The 19,708-nt window shown below is 39.8% G+C and overlaps 1 protein-coding gene across 3 annotated transcripts in view; it reads left to right on the top strand.

Moving 5' to 3' along the window:
* The window catches only part of ABCC4 (ATP binding cassette subfamily C member 4 (PEL blood group)), a 238,221-nt gene that overhangs the window by 166,503 nt on the left and 52,010 nt on the right, over nucleotides 1-19,708 (top strand). For all 3 annotated transcript variants that reach the window (XM_084642483.1, XM_084642482.1, XM_084642481.1), the window contains 6 exons: nucleotides 4,665-4,815; nucleotides 5,509-5,628; nucleotides 8,218-8,328; nucleotides 9,717-9,817; nucleotides 11,758-11,949; nucleotides 19,350-19,505. In XM_084642483.1, the coding sequence (XP_084498609.1) occupies nucleotides 4,665-4,815; nucleotides 5,509-5,628; nucleotides 8,218-8,328; nucleotides 9,717-9,817; nucleotides 11,758-11,949; nucleotides 19,350-19,505 (831 nt within the window). The remainder of the gene's footprint in view (nucleotides 1-4,664; nucleotides 4,816-5,508; nucleotides 5,629-8,217; nucleotides 8,329-9,716; nucleotides 9,818-11,757; nucleotides 11,950-19,349; nucleotides 19,506-19,708) is intronic.

Raw genomic sequence — 19,708 nt, 5'->3', positions numbered from 1 at the left:
TCTGTACATACACAGAGGACAAAAAATTGGTCCCTGCCCCAAAGCAGTAAATATAAGACAAGAGAGGGACACAGACGTGGGTGTACAAGGAAACAGTGAGACAGTATTGATCAGCATGATGGGCAGTGGTCTCAGCATGCCAGTGGCCTAATTAGTAGCCTAACTTTTCCTGCCTAATAAGGTATTGTTACATGAGCTAGATCTCAGCAGCGCTCCTCCTACCCACAACAGTATTTGGCAAAATGTTGTGGGTTATCATCACTAAAGCTCAAATTTGGATTTTTTTTTAAAGTTAATTTACCTTGTACTGTATATCAACACTGGCCTCAAAACTGACTCCTGGAGAGTTACCCTACTAACTTATTTTAACTCTGATGAATAGTGGGCTATAACAACTGTTTCCTATTGTTGAATCTGTGTATAATTCACAGCAGGACTTTACCTCTTATCCCTTAGTTATTTTCCTTAATAATCTTTTATGAGGTACTGTAACAGGGTGGCAAAGTGCATAATCTTACATAGGGATGCAGGGTTCTTTTGTTGATCCATCCTGTTATCAGGAGTTAGAATCTTGCATAAAGCTGATGAGTAAATTCTGTTGATTCATTATGCCACCAAGATATAACAGAAATGTGTGTGTAGGACCCTTACATGTGTGTAGGGGAAATTAATGTTCAAACAGGAAGATCCTGTAAGAAACCCTAAGAACACTTAGGCGTAAGGGGAGAGGTTCCTCTGAGGTTTGTGCTGATTGACTCTATTGGTAACTCAAAAATAACACAGCCATCATGAGGGGGCACGTTTGACTTTATTAAATATGTGTGGACTTTATTAGAAGTAAGATGGGAATGCTTCCTGCTTCATAGGCAACTTAATGGAAAATATTATGAAAATCCAGGTAATTCAGTTTATCCATTAGGTCATCCATATCTGATATTTCATTCATCTTTTCCAAATACCTTTAAAAAGATAAGGATTGATGCTTTCCTGCCCAAGTCTTGCTTTCTCAAGGCCAAAGGGAGTCCCACATTTCCATTGACATCTGGAGATCAAGCAGCAGCAGTAGAATTCAGCTGGAATTTAGTTACACACAAAAATTCATAAACTAGAAGGGATTCCACATCTAGGAGCTAGTATGGACTATGGAGAACAGTTTTCTAACAGTGTACCTTCCAAGAAGTAATAATTAACACTGAGCAGGAATTTGACATAAACCTGGAATTTCAGCTATCTGCATGTCATAAAGGCTTATGTTACCTACCATTGGGTACATATGTACCATTGGGTACATACACTAAACAACCAGTGGGGCCCCTGGATGATTGAGATACAAAAGGAGCACTTAAAGACGATAAAGTCATCACAGAGAAACTAAATTAATTCTTTGCTTCAGTCTTCACTGCTGAGGATGTTAGGGAGATTCCCAAATGTGAGCTGTCTTTTGTAGGTGACAAATCTGAGGAATTGTCACAGATGGAAGTGTCACTAGAGGAGGTTTGGGAATTAATTGAGAAACTTAACAGTAACAAGTCACTGGGACCAGGTGGCATTCACCCAGGAGTTCTGAAAGAACAAAATGTGAAATTGCAGAACTATTAACTATGGTTTGTAACCTGTCCTTTAAATCAGCTACTGTACCCAATGACTGGAAGATAGCTAATGTAACACCACTATTTAAGAAGGGCTATAGAGGTGATTCTGGCAATTACAGACCAGTAAGTCTAATGTCAATACAGGGCAAATTAGTTGAGACAGTAGTAAAGAATAAAATTGTCAGACACATAGAATATAAATAGTTGTGCAAAAGTCAACGTGGTTTCTGTAAATGGAGATTGTGTCTTTCTAATCTATTACAGTTCTTTGAGGGGGGTCAACAAACATGTGGACAAGGGGGATCCAGGGACATAGTGTACTTACATTTCCAGAAAGCCTTTGACAAGGTCCCTGTAAAGGAGCAGACTACCCCTGCAGTGCCTCCTGCTGGTCATCCTTGGGAATTAGCTCTTTTCCAGCCTGGAGCGCCCTCTGCAGGCTGATGATTGCACAGCTCTGGCCCCTGTGTCTCTCACAGACCCCAGCGCCCCTTTCTCTGGGGTTCTGCCCCCTGGCAGTACCCCCACACTCTGCCTCTGGGTCTCCCCTTCCTGTGGAACCCCCAACCCACTATCCCCACCTTGCCTCAGGCTGGACTACTGCCAGTCATCACCAACCCCCGCTCCCTGGGGCAGACTTCAGTGTAAAGGCCACTCATCGTAGGCAAGGGGGTTCAGACCTGTTGCCTTTCTCTGCCTCCCAGTACTTCTATGGGCCTTGGACCAGGCCTTTCAGCCTGGGGAGTTGCCAGCCTGGAGCACCCCTGCTCAGCCTGCTCCTTCCCCAGCACTGCACCACCCTCAGTGTGTTTGTTCGTTTGTTCGTTCGTTCACTCACTCTGTCAAGAGACTCCTTGGGCCTCTGGCTCACAGCCTTTTTATACAGGTCAGCTGAGGCCTGATTGGGGCGTGGCCCAACTGCGGCTGCTTCCCCAATCAGCAGTCCCCAGCCACAGCCCTCTCCAGGACTGCTTTTAACCCTTTCTATTTTAGGAGTGGGGATAGCCACCCCTCTACAGTCCCTCACCAAAGGCTCTTACATAAATTAAGTTGTCATGGGATAAGAGGAAAGATCCTTTCGTGGATTGAGAACTGGTTAAAAGACAGGGAACAAAGGTTAGGAATAAATAGTAAATTTCCAGAATAGGAAAATAGGAGGGGTAACTAGTGGTGTTCCCCAAGGGTCAATCCTAGGACCAATCCTTTTCAACTTATTCATAAATGATCTGGAGAAAGGGGTAAACAGTGAGGTGGCGAAGTTTGCAGATGATACTAAACTGCTCAAGATAGTTAAGACCAAAGCAGACTGTGAAGAGCTTCAAAAAGATCTCAGAAAACTAAGTGACTGGGCAACAAAATGGCAAATGAAATTTAATGTGGATAAATGTAAAGTAATGCACATTGGAAAAAATAACCCAAACTATACATACAATATGATGGGGGCTAATTTAGCTACAACTAATCAGGAGAAAAATCTTGGAGTCATTGTGGATAGTTCTCTGAAGACGTCCATACAGTGTGCAGCGGCAGTCAAAAAGCAAACGGGATGTTAGGAATCATCAAAAAAGGGATAGAGAATAAGACAGAGAATATCTTATTGCCCTTATATAAATCCATGGTACGCCCACATCTTGAATACTGCGTACAGATGTGAACCCTCATCTCAAAAAAGATATACAGCATTAGAAAAGGTTCAGAAAAGGGCAACTAAAATGATTAGGGATTTGGAACAGGTCCCATATGAGGAGAGATTAAAGAGGCTAGGACTTTTCAGCTTGGAAAAGAGGAGACTAAGGGGGTATATGATAGAGGTCTATAAAATCATGAGTGGTGTGGAGAAAGTGAATAAGGAAAAGTTATTTACTTGTTCCCATAATATAAGAACTAGGGGCCACCAAATGAAATTAATGGGCAGCAGGTTTAAAACAAATAAAAGGAAGTTCTTCTTCACTCAGCACACAGTCAACCTGTGGAACTCCTTGCCTGAGGAGGTTGTGGAGGCTAGGACTATAACAGGGTTTAAAAGAGAACTGGATAAATTTGTGGAGGTTAAGTCCATTAATGGCTATTAACCAGGATGGGTAAGGAATGGTGTCCCTAGCCTCTGTTTGTCAGAGGGTGGAGATGGATGGCAGGAGAGAGATCACTAGATCATTACCTGTTAGGTTCACTCCCTCTGGGGCACCTGGCATTGTCCATTGTTGGTAGACAGGACACTGTGCTTGATGGACCTTTGATCTGACCCAGTATGGCTGTTCTTATGGAAGCACTCGCTGCCCTGAGGATTTCCACACCCTAGACAATTAACCTTCTCACTCTAGTATCTCCAGATTTCTATAGGTCAGCTTCAGGTTTAGCCCAGCTGTTCAGTCTCCTGTTTCTTGTTGGATTCTTAACCTGGTACACTGGTCTCTTTGGAAACCTCTCTTGGCAGTGTTCCATGTTGTTCTTCACTGTAGAAGTTACCTTTCCTTTTATCAGATTAATCACACAGGCATAGAAAGTTCAAACTTTAAAAATACTGTCAGGCAGTCGGATCTTCAGTTTATGCTGGGCAAGGTGGTTCAAAGAACACTTAAGTTTCTGTCAAAGCTCAATTCAACCTTTCACCTGAGCTAGAAAATACATCTATATGGTTCTCTGAATGGCTGCAGAGCAATTAACTATTACCTATCTTGAACGTGTCCATTTTAACCATTTGTAAATCAGGTACACTGTTAGTTATTTGCAGGATCACAGGAAATGGACCAATGCCATGAAAGCAAGCTTTTCATGTTGGGTCACGTTGATTGTAGCAGCTCCCATTAGACTCTGGCAGAACAAATCATGCAGAAAATAGAGTAAATTCTACAATTAATCTGAAATACTAAAAATATTAAATCTTATAATTATATTGTGAAAATAATTGTGATCTAGCTATTATATGAGAGTTGTTGTTTATCCTTTTAATTGGAGTGTCATCTTTGTCTGAATATTTAACCTTTTAATGATGTGAAATAGTTTTTGAGCTTGTTTTAAACGGAACCCTTCTGGGTAAGGAAGTAATGTTTTCTCTTGCCTATGTTGTTGCAGACTCTCCTTCAGATTTTTGGCGTAGTAGCTGTGGCTGTGGCAGTGATTCCTTGGATACTCATCCCTTTAGTTCCACTTTGTATTCTTTTCATTTTTCTTCGACGGTATTTCTTAGACACAGCAAGAGATATTAAACGTCTGGAGTCCACAAGTACGTTGCTTGGATAGAGCTGATTTTAAGTCTGAGCAACAATTATATGAGATGCTAAAATTCTGCAAACAATCAATTAATCGGGAATTTTTGCTGTAGTTTTGCAAATTACTTGCTTGTTGTCTTGAGTCTTAACCCAGCAAAATCCTTCAAAACTTGCTTAACCCCAGGCTTAAGTTCACAATTAATGTCTTTGAAGTCAAATGGACTACTCATATATTTAAAGTTAAGGACAACTTAAACTTAAAGTTAAGTTTAAATGATTTGCTGAATCTTGGCCTTAGTGGGCTAATTGCACATAATAATGTAGGTTTTGACCCAGTATGACCTTCATAGATTCATGATTATCTCAGTATTTCAAATTGATTATTAAATAGCAGAGTCTGAGTCTTTAGCATCATGTATAAAAAAAAATGGGTGCGTTATCTGATTAGTGAAAGAAACAAAGGAAGAAGTCATGGATGATAACAACTGTTGAAAACGTTTTTTGTGTCAATTAGATTAATCCATTTTGCCATCCAAGTGGGTATAATTGAGTAACAGGAAAATAGGTTTATCCTATGTTTATCCTAAAAGATGTGATTCAGTGGCTTGTGTCAGTAAACAGAGAAGTAGGATTAAAGGTTAACATAGTGCAAAAAATTACCAACACTGCCCTTCAGCTACAATAAATTAATCTTTTTTACTTTGCAGCTCGAAGTCCAGTGTTCTCCCACTTGTCAACATCTCTCCAGGGACTTTGGACAATTCGTGCTTTCAAAGCAGAGCAAAGATTCCAAGAATTATTTGATGCTCACCAAGATCTTCACTCAGGTTTGTCACCAATAGACATGGACAACTAAGTATGTAGCTCTTTCAGAGGGAAATATTTTCTCCCCTCAGGTACACATGTGCAGCGTACATGCACAGCTCACACTGATTTTAATACATCTCTCTTTAGGGAAAAATCTCCCCATTAGTTGTTTCTTCTGTTTTTCTGGATTTGTAGAATACACTTTGGACTCTAGTATAGTTTGAGAGAGCCAAGCATGCATAATAACAATATTTACGATAAACATTTTAAAGTATACCCAATAAGTATATTTAAAATTCATTTTTCACCAAGATCTTGTATTGCATAATATTTTAAGGCAAAACAAGTTATACTTAGCAATATTTAATATTATTCAGGTGGAACACTAAGGATGCATCTACACTAAAAAATTGAGTCGCCCTGTATTAGGTCGGTTTACAGCCACCGCAGTAATTACTGCCGTGGTGCATGTCCACATGACTCTCCTTGGGTTTGTGGTGCGTATCTCAACAGGAGCGCTTCCACTGACCTAAGAGGGGCAATGTGGGGAGTTGAGAGCCCAGTCTCTCAGCTCTGCTGGCAGATCCCTGCCAGGAACCCAGCTGGCTGCCCGCCCCATTGGCTCCCTGTTCCCTGCCAGGAGCAGGAGAAAGCCTCCCAGGGCTTTTCGCCTCTCCATTCTCCTCCAGGAGCAGGCGGGGAAGCCCGCTGGGGCTTCTTGCCTGCTCGTTCCCTGCTGGGAGTGGGGTCCAGATTCCCAGCTCTCCAAAGGAGTAGGGGTAGCTGGGCTCTAGCTGCCTGGCTTTCTTGTCAATTTCACAGCAAGCAGTGAAATTGACAAGAGAGCTAATAGCTGATGTAATTAACACAGTGTTTGCACAGACTCTGTGTCACCCTAACTTCACCGACATAAGCCCTGCACCTCTTGTGGAGGTGGAGTTATTATGTTGGTGTAGTAGGGCAGTTACATTGGCGGGACAAGGCTGTAGTGTGTACACTGACATAATTAGGTCAATGTAAGCTGCCTTACATTGACCTGATTGTGTAGTGTAGACCAATCCTAAAACTGTACAAAAATATTTAATGTAAATTATCCTTTGGAAAAATATAAAAACCTGTTAATCTCTTATCTTTTTTGTCTGAGCAACTTTAAGAGCTCCTGTCTGTGTTAATACTGTAGGTTAGTTTTTATTAAAGTCTACTTGGCTGCAATATGAATATTCTGTATGCAAAAGTAATCTGAATTATGTTTGTACTAAGTATTCTATACTAGTTTGCCTTCTTTTTTTTTTTTTAATTGATAGAGTCATAGAGTTTCAGGCAAGAAGAGACCATTTTATCATCTAACCTGACTTCCTGTATTTTACAGACCATTACATTTCACCTAGCTACCCCTGTACTGAGTCAAGAGGCATGTGTTTGGCTAAAGTATATCCCCAGAAAGTCATCCAGTCTTGACCTGAAGTATTTGTCTCACTTCGGCTTTCAACCATTAGTTGTTATGTCTTTCTCTACTAGAATAAAGAGCCATGTAGTATGTGATATTTTCTCCCCATGCAGGTACTTATACAGTGTAATCAAGTCACTTCTCAATCTTCTTTTTGATAAACTAAACAGATTGACCTCTCTAAGTCTCTTGCTGCAAGGCATTTTCTTCAAATAACTCAACTCCAAATAATTTGTGACTTTTTTCTGCACCTCCAGTTTTTTTTATATATTTTGAAAATGTGGCCACCTGAACTGTACATAGTATTCAGTATCAGTCTTGACAGTGCCTTATACACAAAAGTAAAATTGCCTCCCTATTTCTACTTACTACTGCCCTGCTTATACATCTAACGAGCGCAATAGCCCTTTGTATCACAGCATCGCACTGAAAGTTCATGATAAGTTGCTTGACCAGTATGACACCTAAATCCTTTTCAGAGTCACTGTTTTCCAGAACACAGGTCCCCAGTCTGTAGGTATGGCCTTTTTCCAAGACATGTAACTTTGAATTTGGCTATATGAAAATACATTTTATATGAACAGGCCCAGATTACAAAGCAATATAGAATTCTATCTGATGCCTATTTGACTTCTGTTATTGGCCCTAACTTTGAATACTTGAATTTTCATCATACAGATTATGCTGCATTCTTCTGTGATTTATATCATATAACCTCCACTGTCAGTAATACTCAATTCTCTGAAGCATATTGGGATATACTTTATCTAAATGTTATATGAAAGAAAATTGCAATGGTATTTTACATAGCATACTAGGCATCTGATCCAAAGTCCATTGAAGTCAATGAGAGTCTTTTTGTTGGCTTCAGTGGGCTATGAATCAGGCCCTAGCATCTTTTATTTCTATTCCAACTCCTATTTGATATACTAGTGTCAGCTGTGTTAAACGGTGTGAAAACCTGAAAACTGGCCAGCACTAGCTAGGAAAATAGGACATCATCATCAACACATGCAAACACTCTCCAAGACAATGGTATTTTTGCAGCTTATGGAATTAGTCCATGCTAATGTTATATTACTGTCTTATGGGAGTCCTTATAGAACTTATTTTTTCCCCAATAACTTATTGTTCTTATTATGACTTTTAAAAAACTCTTTAGAGGCTTGGTTTCTGTTTTTGACTACCTCCCGATGGTTTGCTGTGCGGCTGGATGCCATCTGTGCCATCTTTGTTATAGTGGTTGCCTTTGGTTCCCTGCTTCTCGCAAAGAGTAAGTACAGATGCTAGGAATGTTAATGCTATAATTACAATATATAGCAATACCTTATTCTTTTTCAGAATTTACTTTCTCTAATTGTTTATGGATTGCAGTTACGTAAAATGTTTCTTTCTAGATCCTGGTCTGTCCCTCTGTACAAGACATTCCTGTAAGTACTGGAGACCGTTTAGACTTCTCTGGACTCAAGGGATTGGCCATGAACCTAACAACCTTTCTCCAGATTATCTCCCCACAGTGTTGCAGGCAAGCTTGCAATTCTACAATCTTGCCTTTACTGTTGAAATACTAGCTTTTAAAGCTGTCTTTGGGACAACAACATTTGTTTCCCTTCTTGTCACGGCAGACTAGGCAAAACAAAGCAGGCTGAACATTCAAGGATTCAGCTCAAATGTCTTGGATTCAGGGAGAGCCCAATCCCAGAAAGGGAGATTGCATTATAAGAAATTTTATATTCATTGTCATTCTGATGCTGTTGTTTTATATGATCATCCTAGGATGTAATTATGGTAGATGTTCTAAAACTAGATAGTCTTCTAAAATACAAAGGAAGTAATTATCTTGGACATGAAATTTGGGTGCTAGTTTGCTGTTCTTTGTTTCCTTTATTTTTCCTTTAGATAAATTATATATAGACCTATATACATGGCATTATAGAGATTTCCAACTAGGTTTCAAGTTACTAGACGTGAAGACAAATCAAAACACTGGGTTTAATTTGTCTCTCCAATCAGTATAAGGAGCAGCTTTTGTGAAGTCAATGGAGTTATGCTGATATAAAATGGCTATAGTGAGAGGAGAATCGGATCCCATATTAGGACCAAATCCTGTTTAGTTTATTCACAAGAGCTGACTCGCTGAGTGTAATGAGTCTGTCCATATGAGTAGGGTGAGCAGAAGTTTGCCCTTCAAAAGCATCTTGTCTGCTCTTACAGTGCTTTGCACCCATTTATACCAGTACATAGTTTGTGTAAATGCTAGCAATGTGTTTTAGTAGCATTTTATGCTCACTATGCACAGGTTTAGGGGTCTGATCCAACTCCCTTTGAAATTAATTGAAAGATTCTCAATTGCTTAACTGACTAGCAATGACCCTAAGCTTGTGCTTAAGAGATTAGTTGATTCTGGGCTTTTTTTTTTTTTTTTTTTAAAGACAAGTTGCCTTGCAGTGGAGAACCAGGACCTTATTGTCAAACACAAATATAGTTTTAGAAAGCTTACAAAAGTAATGTGACAAGATAGACTTTTTCCACAGAGCTACTATTTAAACTGGTGTGACCAAGAGCCAGCTACCACTTCAGTGGCATATTAGATTGAAGGAAGAGTTAAGCAGAGTTTTGTGTAATTATATAGATGTGATTTTTCTCCTCCTCGCCCTACAGCTCTGGATGCAGGACAGGTTGGCTTGGCATTGTCCTATGCAATCACGCTCATGGGAATGTTCCAGTGGGGAGTTAGGCAAAGTGCTGAAGTTGAAAATCTGGTAATATTAATTTCTCAACTTCGTATTTTTCACATCTCTTTGCTGTTCAGTGACATGAAATACATTAGAAGTGTTATCTTTGCATTAATGGAATTTTAAAGACCCTGTTATTTCTATCTAAAGCCTTAGACCCTGTTAATTTGTGTAAAGGTAACAAATATTTAAGATGTATTAAATCTTTATTCAAGTCATACTACATAAGGTCGGCATAAATTTCCAAATACATTTTTGCATATGGTAGAACATCAATTTACACTATTTACTAAGATGCTGTTTGTTGCATATTAATTTTTTTAAATTAATGAGTAAGCAACCACAATAAAAAAAATACAACATCAAAAATCTACTTATTCATTTGTGTTGACAGTTTTGGTTTACTTGTAATTATTTATGATGAGTCACCGTAACATTCTGGTAAATACACCTTGTACACTACATAAAGAATAACAAAGGCTTATTTAGTGTTAAACTGTACTACAACACTCCTGCTAATAATAATTTTGTATTTAGCATTTATGCTGTATAGCTTATTGCATTTTCAAAGCATGTTGCAGGCAAGAATTAACCAATACTTATCAATCTTTTTGGAGAAGTGGGGAGAGACTGCTAAACTTTTTGTCTGAATTATCAGGTTGTGGATTAATGAAGTTCAAATGTGTGAGGCTCTCCTGTGGGGGTGAATTACTCTGTGGGAGGTGAAGATTCAGAGGTATCATAGAACAAGACATACCATTTACTAGGCTGACACTAGTGTAGAATGTGGAGTACTTCGTGGAGCTATTGTAAATGACTTCCTTTTTCCATGACTCACAAGAATCCGAGGTTTTGTGGTTTTGTCCTACTTAGCTCTCCTTCACTAGTAATTTTTTCTTACTTCATTCTGTCTCTCATGTGTTTCCAACTGAGGAGGAGAGGTCCAGAATGGAGAACTTGCTACTGCATTGTTCACTTTCTGGGACTGACTCCCTCCCCAGATCCACTGCTGTCGAGATAAGTCTTTGGGTATTGTTATGATGGTCTCTTCATGGTTCATATATGAAGTTAACAAAGCTGAGTAAGGTGAAATATAATCTGTTAAGAAAAGTTTAGTTTTTTCTTACAGTTTTTGATGTAATAATCTGTTGCGGGGATGAAAGGGGTGGGGGGAAACGGTACCCCATGGCCAAAACTGAACTGCCTCCCATATTTGCAAGAAGAGAGAGGCAGCCCAAATGTCTCAAATTTGGGGAGAGGTTAGTTCCGTTAGTTAGTCTTTTCCATTTAGAATCCCATAAAATCTCAGTTAACAATAGATCTTGCTGCCTCTTTCATATTTGTATGTCCATGGATATGAAAAAAAATTCTGCTAGCTATCTAGCCAATACTGTAGTAACTAGTATACTGATTTGGCTCTACCGCTGAATTATAGATATTCATTCCAAGCACATAGTAACCTTAGCCAGAGCTGCAAGGGACAAGCTCGTTGGTGAAACCCCAGAGATGGTGGTGGCTCAGAACACACAAAAATGATAAACTTATCAATGGTATTATTAATAGGCTGGATCTTCCTGTAGCTCAGATATAAGTCAGATCTTTAGTATTACTCCCATGGAGGCCCAGCAGAAAGACAACCTATCATGTAGAAAATAAGGCTCCAGTCCTGCAAAGCACTTAAGCATGTGAGTAATGCCATTGACCTCAAATTAATGCTTACATTGACTCAATTAACATGCTTTAAAATTAAGTACATACTTAAATGTTATGCTGGATCAGGACCTATATTAGGAGGTAAGACTTGCATTTCTGTCTAATAAAAATAGGACAGTACCACGATTCATCCTCTCTCTCTCTCTCTCATATGATTGAAAGAAAATTTCTCCTGTTATTTTGTAGCTTTTTTTATAATCAAAATGTTACCCAAAATATAAAAGAGTTTCATTGCTTGTGTGACTTTTTTCCAGATGATCTCAGTAGAAAGAGTAATGGAATACACAGAACTTGAAAAGGAAGCTCCTTGGGAGTCCAACAAACGTCCACCAGCTGAATGGCCAAGCCAAGGAGTGATAGCCTTTGAAAACGTTAACTTCACTTACAGCTTAGATGGACCCTTGGTGTTGAGGCACTTGTCTGTTCTAATTAAATCAAAAGAAAAGGTATGCATTGCATGCTTATTTCACATATACACAACATTTTCATTAAGGAGGTAATACCTTATGGTCTTTTTTTCCAACTCTATACAGTGCTATAAAATGTACCAGGGGTGGCCAAACTGTGGCTTGTGAGAGGTATGCATCTCTTTTATAGTTAAAGTGCAGCTTGTGGAGTCTCCTATACCCCCCCATTCTCCACCTACCAGACTGAGGCATAAAGCTCAGGGCTTCTGCCCTGCAGTGGGGTGGTGGGGTTAGGGGCTTCTGCCAGAGATGACTGGTGCCTGCTGAGAGTGGGGGGTACAATTTAAACAGTTTGAGTTGCACCTCCAGGTACGCCTCCTCCCCCCTTACCCTCAGCGGCCCCTCCCTGCATCTCCCTGGTGTTAGCTCCACATGAAGAGCCAGCAGCAAGCAGCTGGGAGCTTCAGGGAGGGGCTGCTGCTTTAGCTCTGCAGGAAGCAGCAAAAGCAGCAGCTCTCCCTGCTGCTCCCAGTTGCTTACCACTGCCTCTCCACATGGCCTCAACTTCCAGCTTGCCAGCTCCAGGAACTGACCGAGTGAGGGCCAGCAAACCCTAGCAAAAATCGGGGGGGCACGTGATCCCATGAGACCCTCCATGCATCACTTCTGACTTCTGCCCAGCAAGAAGGGGGCCCCAAGCCCTGGCAGGCACTTCCCACAGGGCTGAAGCCCCAAGACCCCCGTCCCTGCCAGGTTGAAGCCCTGAGTTCCAGCAGGCGCACCCCAGCTCTCGAACTTCTGAAGATTCTCGTATGTAGCTCAGAGGGTCAGTAAGTTTGGCCAGCCCTGAAATATACTGTCTTTAGAAAATGAGGCCTGTCTTTAAAAAAATAAAAATAAAGTAATTATATTACTTATATTTATTAAAGGATAAAGCATGTTTACTTACAATAAGTTATGCAGTGATGTTTGGTAATATGCATGGTTATGAGTAAATAACCTACTTAAGAACCTATGAAACTAGGGACTTTGCCTATTGCATAAACTCCAAAAACAAAACGCACTTAGATTGTATGCTCTTCAGGGCAGGGACTTTTTCTTGGTTATAGGTTTGTAAAGTGCCTATCCCAGTAGGGCTTGGGCCTTTATGTGCTACATAATGCAAATAATTATAAGAAAACAAATGCAGGCCTTGATCCTGTGACTGGATCCATGTGGGCAGATCAGAATCCTTGTGTATGTGCAGAGCCTTGGTGACTTCAGTGGGACTCAGCCCAGGCATATAGATCCTCTTGCACGATCATGACTTTTATTTCAAAATGCAACTAAGGTCACTAAGAGAAAACAACATGCATGCCAGATGTTGTTTACAAAGTCCAGAATTTAAAAGCAAGGAAATGAATAATTAAGGGTATGCTAAACTGTTAGCCACCTTATGAACACATTACTCTTATTAACTACAAATAAATGCTTATTTTGGGACAATCACACTTTGCTTGAGAGCATCTTCTGTCTCTGCCACTGAGAAGACAAAGCTGCTCTGATGATTCCAACGGTTTGTATCCATTAGGGAGAAAAAGGGTCAAGGACGGATTGAGTTTAACTAACTTGTGTTAGCTAACTGCATGTAACCTTTTCCCTAGTTTAGATGCAGGTTAATTATCTTTTCCATCAGCATGGGTCTTGAGAAAGAAAATTATTAGGAAGCTAAGTATGGATGAGAAAGAGGGGAGACAAGTAGAGCCGTACAAAGGGACACTGAGGATCCACTAAGGGAAACACAAAAGGGGTAGGGAGGGGCAACACAAAGGGTGGACAGTGACCATAAAAAATAAAGGAGGGTGTATGCAACACACATAATCCCAGGATAGGGGAGAAGGAGAGAAAAGGCTGGGGAGTCGATTGCATAATTTTAGGATTATGATTTAGCACATGATTTTATTTCAGATCTCCCCCGGGGGATTGGCTCAATTCTGTACAATCATTGCCCTTGTTTAATTTGTGACACACACTTTCATTCAGCCCCCACCTCCATTTCATTCCTCAAGTGAATCATTTTAGTAACAAGTATGTTTCAAGAATTCAGCCCTTCTGTCCGGTACAAAGATGATTTCACAGAGAAAAGTAAGTGGGAGTTGAGGGCAAGGAGTTTACAAAGTGTAGCAAAAATGCTGTTTTTTTTCTCTGTACTTTTCTTGCCTTTGGGCCAGCTCTGTAGCAGTTATAATAAGCCACTCTAGTGTAATAGTGAATAAGAAGATGTAAATTTCATGGTGAGAAACAGACATAAAATAAAAGAACCGAAATAAGAGAGGTACCCAGACAGTGGCAAAATACTTGTTGTTTTTTTTGACCTGCGTGATTGTGCTGTGCGTTGGTCATCCTAAAGTAAGTTTGTCCAGTCTAAAGCTCTTGCAGCTCTGAAGAGAGATTTGTTTCCTTTTTAGAAGCTACTGTTTTTGATAATGTATCACATGGTGTGACAGTAGGCCATCATCAATATAATGTGTAAAATAATAGGTTTCCAAGTATCTGCCCCTGTTCACTGGATTTTAGTAAGAGGGAAGCATTTCTTGAAAATCTGGAAGTTGCTAACAGTTTAGGCCATGTCCATGCTACAGGAGTTACCGTGGTACAGCTATGGCACTAAAGCTATGCTGCTGTAATCCCATAGTGTAGACGCAGGTGACCGTGATGGAAGGGGTTTTTCCGTCACTGTAGGAATCCCATCTCCCTGAGCGATGGTAGCTAGGTCAATGAAAGCATTCTTCTGTCAGCCTAGCTGCCTCTACAATGGGGGTTAGGTTGACATAGCTATGATGCACAGGATTTTTCAGTCCACCTGGCTTAAGGTTTAAATATAGACTAGGCCAAAGTATTTTCTCACTGTCCTCTAAGGCCTCAAACAACACTTAGCACCTAACATAGATGAAGACTATGTCTACACTATGGAAGCTTCTTGGAGCAGCTAGTCCTGGGACCCACAAGAGGAGAGGCAATTCTTGATTTAGTCCTAAAGGGAGCGCAGATCTGATCCAAGAGGTGAATATAGCTGAACTGCTTGGTAATACTGACCATAACATAATAAAATTTAACATCCCTGTGGTGGGGAAAACACCAAAGCAGCCCACCACTGTAGCATTTAATTTCAGAAAGGGGAACTAGACAAAAGTGAGGAAGTTAGTTAAACAGAAATTAAAAGGTACAGTGCCAAAAGTGAAATCCCTGCAAGCTCCTTCAGCAGGAGTGGGGCTGAAGCCTCGAGCCCTGGCAGGTGCCTCCCACGGGGCTGAAGCCCTGAGACCCCCATCCCTGCAGGACAGAAGCCCCTAGCCCCATGGTTCTTAACCTATTTACCATCGTGGGCCTCATTTACAGCTCTCTATGTGTTATGTGGGCTGCATCCACACAATATATATATTATTTGTATGGCCCTGAGAATGTCACATGGTCTGTAGCTGTGTGCTGATTGGGCCGCAAGCAGTTCATGGGCCACAGGTTGAGAACCACTGCTCTAGCCCCACCACCACCGTGCTGCGGGGCTGAAGGCCTGAGCCCTGGCAGGCATGCCCCATGGGGCTGATGCCCCAGCAGGTAAGCCCCACCACCCTGCTGTGAGGCTGATGCCCCAAGCCCCGACAGGTGCACCTGGCTCTTGAACTTCTGAAGATTATCATATGCGTCTCAGAGTGTCAGTAAGTTTGGCCATAGAGGATAGACCCATTAGTGGCTGTTATCCAAGATGGTCAGGGACACAATCCCGTGCTCTGGATGTCTCTAAATCTCTGACTTCCAGAATCTGGGACTGGATGATAGGGGTTGGATGCCCTGTTCTGTTAATTCCTCTGAAGCACCTGGTATTAGCCACTTTCAGATGACAGGATACTGGGCTCGATGGACCATTGGTCTGACCCAGTATGGCCATTCTTATGTTTTTATGGTATAAGTTTTAAAGGTAGATCAGGCCAAAAATAGTGGTGGCTTTTAAACACAAGTCAACTGTCTTTGTCAAAGCTAGATGGTAAGTGGTGTTTAAAAACACATTAACACATGTCAGTTCATACAGTTGCTAAACATAAGTTATTTTCTTTGTCTGGATGACCTAAATTATGTGTTTAGTAATCAGGAACCCAATTCTGCTGACAGACCCTTTTGTGTATGCAGGTAGCCATTGGCTTCAGTGGGGCTGCACAAGGGCCTGCCTGCCTGGTTTTGCAGGACAGATTTGATTATGATCTGTATATGGAAAAATAATGTGCCTTTTGAATAACATGATTTATAAAAGGGAATAAAATTCTGTTTACTGACAGCCAGTTCAAATTCATGTTGATTTTAGCAGAGTGTAGTCAATTTAGAGAAATCCATTTGTATTTTTGGTCAAACACTGAAAAATGCAATGTTTTCATTTGATGCCTGCCTGAAAGAGAGATATTGACAATATACAAGCAGCTGCATTTTTATTTTAAGAGTTACTTTATTTTTGATAATGTTTTTTTCATGTTGTTAATATAATAGTGTATATCACTAAGGTTTTCAAAAGAAATGCTTTTTAACTCTTTCTTCTTTAAAACACTTTATGTGTGTTCTCCATTTAGCTTTTTCTTTCTGATTTATCTTTTCGAAGGAAGAGGAGCTTTAGTAGAGGTTCTTCAGAAATATTTCTCATTTCAGTTTTTTTTCCTTTTACTTTTATACCATTCCTTTAAACAGATTTGCTAAAACTATGCTGTGTTTTAGGTAACAGTAATATAATGATTAGCACTTACATAGTACTTCGTGATTGTACACACCTACGAGAATCAGTTATTCAATAAAATCATATAATTGGAAAATTTAGAGGTAGAAAAGACCTTTTAGGTTATCCAGTCCATCTTCCAAGTTGCTTCTTCCAGTATATTTTCTTGTGCTTAGTCTAGGGTGTTTTGTTTCTTTTAAATGCAGGTTCTGCCATTTTGCTTGGGAGCCTGTTCCATAGCTTAATTTCTCTGTTACAAATTTTTTCCTGAAATTCACCTTAAGTTTTCCTTTCCTTAATATCATTTCAGTATCTCTGTGTATCACACTACATAATTGCCCTCTTTTGTTTGGTGTTTGTACTTTTCAAATATTCTTCTGTTGTCATGTGCCCTCTTAATTACTTAGCTATGCTACACTGTACATCAGTGATTCTTAACCTTTTCAGACTACTGTATCCCTTTTACAAGTTTGATTTGTCTTGCGTGTACCCCAAGTTTCACCTTACTTAAAAATGACATGCTTTCAAAATCAGACATAAAAATACAGAAGTGTCACAGCACACTATTACTGAAAAATTGCTTACTTTCTCATTTTTACCATATAATTATAAAATAAATCAATTGGGATACAAATATTGTACTTACATTTTAGTGTATAGTGTATATAGAGCAGTATAAACAAGGCATTGTATGAAATTTTAGTTTGTACTGACTTCGCTAGTGCTTTTTATGTAGCCTTTTGTAAAACTAGGCAAATATCTAGATGAGCTGATGTACCCCGTGGAAGACCTCTCCCTACCCCTGGTTGAGAACCACTGCTGTGCATATTTAACTCTTTTATCTTTCCTCATAAATCAGTATCTCCAAACCATGATAATTTTTCTTGCTTATCTCTGAAATCCCTCCAGTGTTTGCCAATATCTCTCTGGAAATGTGGTGCCTTGAACTGAATGCAATATATACATAGAACCTCAGAGTTACGAACACTTTGAGAATGGAGGTTGTTCATAACTCTGACTTGTTCGTAACTCTGAACAAAATGTTATGGTTGTTCTTTCAAAAGTTTACAACTGAACGTTGACTTAATATAGCTTTGAAACTTTACTATGCAGAAGAAAAATGGTGCTTTTAACCATCTTAATTTAAAAGAAACAAGCACAGAAACTGTTTCCTGGCTTTGTCCAATCTTTTTTTTTAAACTTTCCCTTTATTGTTTTTAGTAGTTTATGTTTAACACAGTACTGTACTGTACGGTATTTGCTTTTTTATTTTTTGGCTCCGCTGCCTCATTGTGTACTTCTGATTCCAATTGAGGTGTGTGTTGACTGGTCAGTTTGTAACTCTGGTGATCATAACTCTGAGGTTCTACTGTAAGAGGTTCTGGCAGAGCAGCTCTATATAGAGAGTTATCCTAAGCAGTGCTCTGTGAGACAGTTGATTGGGTGTACATTCCGTTTTTCTAAGTAATCCCTTAGCTGCTTCTTCTGAAGACAGGTTTCTTGCAGAAAGGAGTTCACTAGCTGAGTCATATTTAGTCAGCATTAATTTTGCCCCTTTCTTCATTTATTAATAGACATACGATCTCCCTACGTATTTTTTTCATTTGATATATTTGTAAAAGATTTTTTAGTTCCATACCATTAGGCTTCTTAGCATTTCCTTATTTTGCATTTTTCCTGCATTTTCTGTGAAAGCCTTACTGACTGAATGTGTTAGTTGTGTTGCTTCTCCATTTTTTTTTTCTGTTGTCAGTATGGTTTTTTTAATCCTCTGGTTTTTCAATGGCTCCTTGTGGAGTCATATTGGCAGATTTTCTTTTTGTGAATTCCTGTTTTCTGAGAGGATTTTTAGACTCTGTTGTGCCTTATAGTGTCTTCTAGGATTGGTCGGCCTTCTTCCACTTATTGTACTTAACTAGATTTCTTAATTCCCTCAAATGTCCTTCTTTGAGATCCCTGGTTATGAGATATGTGGCTCTGGTATTCAGAGCTTTGAGAAAAGCAGCATATCTGTCCCCTGCAGTGATCTGAACTTTGAAAGCTAGGCTATCAAAGGAATCCACTGCCCCAGCCAGCATTAGTTTCTTCTTTACTGCAGCTCCTTATGGCAAACATTAGGACCATCTCTCCATGCCCTTTGCTCAGATACTTTTTGTAGCTCTATTGTTAGTTTTGACTTTGTTATGGCTCCTCACTGAGTTACATACTATTCAGCTTGAGTGAGGTCATCAGAATCTGACTCAGAATTGTCTCAAGTGCAGTTAGTAATGCTTGTTTAATACTAATAATGTCCATAGGCAGATCTCAAAGTGCTTTACGAAGGAGTGTTAGTGTCATTGTTCCCTTTTTACAGATAGAGAAATTGAGGCACAGGGAAGTGACATGATTAGTGCAAGGTCACCCAATAGGCTAATGGCAGAGCTGGAAATGGAACGCAGGACTCCTAAGTACCAGTTCAGTGCTCCATCCACTGGCCACATTGCCTCTCATTTAGGCATTCCGCAACTCATATTAAGGGAGGCATTTTGTTAAGAAAACATTCATTTCACTTTTGAATGAGATGATCTAGAAAATTCTTAAAGCTTCAAATCCTATCCAACTCCAGGGTGTTGTTCTTCTTAGCGTTTACCTTAAAAAAAAAAAAAAAAAGAAAGAAAGAAAGAAAGAAACAATTTTAATCATACTGGCTTGGTTGGTTTTGCAGGTTGGAATTGTGGGAAGAACAGGAGCTGGAAAGAGCTCTTTGATAGCAGCTCTCTTTCGGTTGGCTGAACCCAAAGGACGAATTTGGATTGATAAGTACTTAACATCAGAACTAGGACTTCATGACTTGCGAAAGAAAATTTCAATCATACCTCAGGTATGAAGCTGACTTTGTCTGCCACATCTATTTTCATTTTAGGGCTGTAACATTTCAAAAACTCTGTCAAGATCATTTTTATAATCATTTTTTCTTTTTCTGCTTTCTGTTTGCAGTATTCTTAGGTCCCAGAATTTCATCCTTGTCTGTTTTGCAAATATTAGTTCCCCTGTTCCCCCACTGTAACCTGAGAATGGAGCTGA

The sequence above is a fragment of the Lepidochelys olivacea genome, assembly GCF_965140295.1.
Source record: "Lepidochelys olivacea isolate rLepOli2 genome assembly, chromosome: 1".
Classification (NCBI taxonomy): Eukaryota; Metazoa; Chordata; order Testudines; family Cheloniidae; genus Lepidochelys; species Lepidochelys olivacea.
Note: the sequence above shows the minus strand (reverse complement) of the source record. Positions and strands in the feature narration are given on the sequence as shown.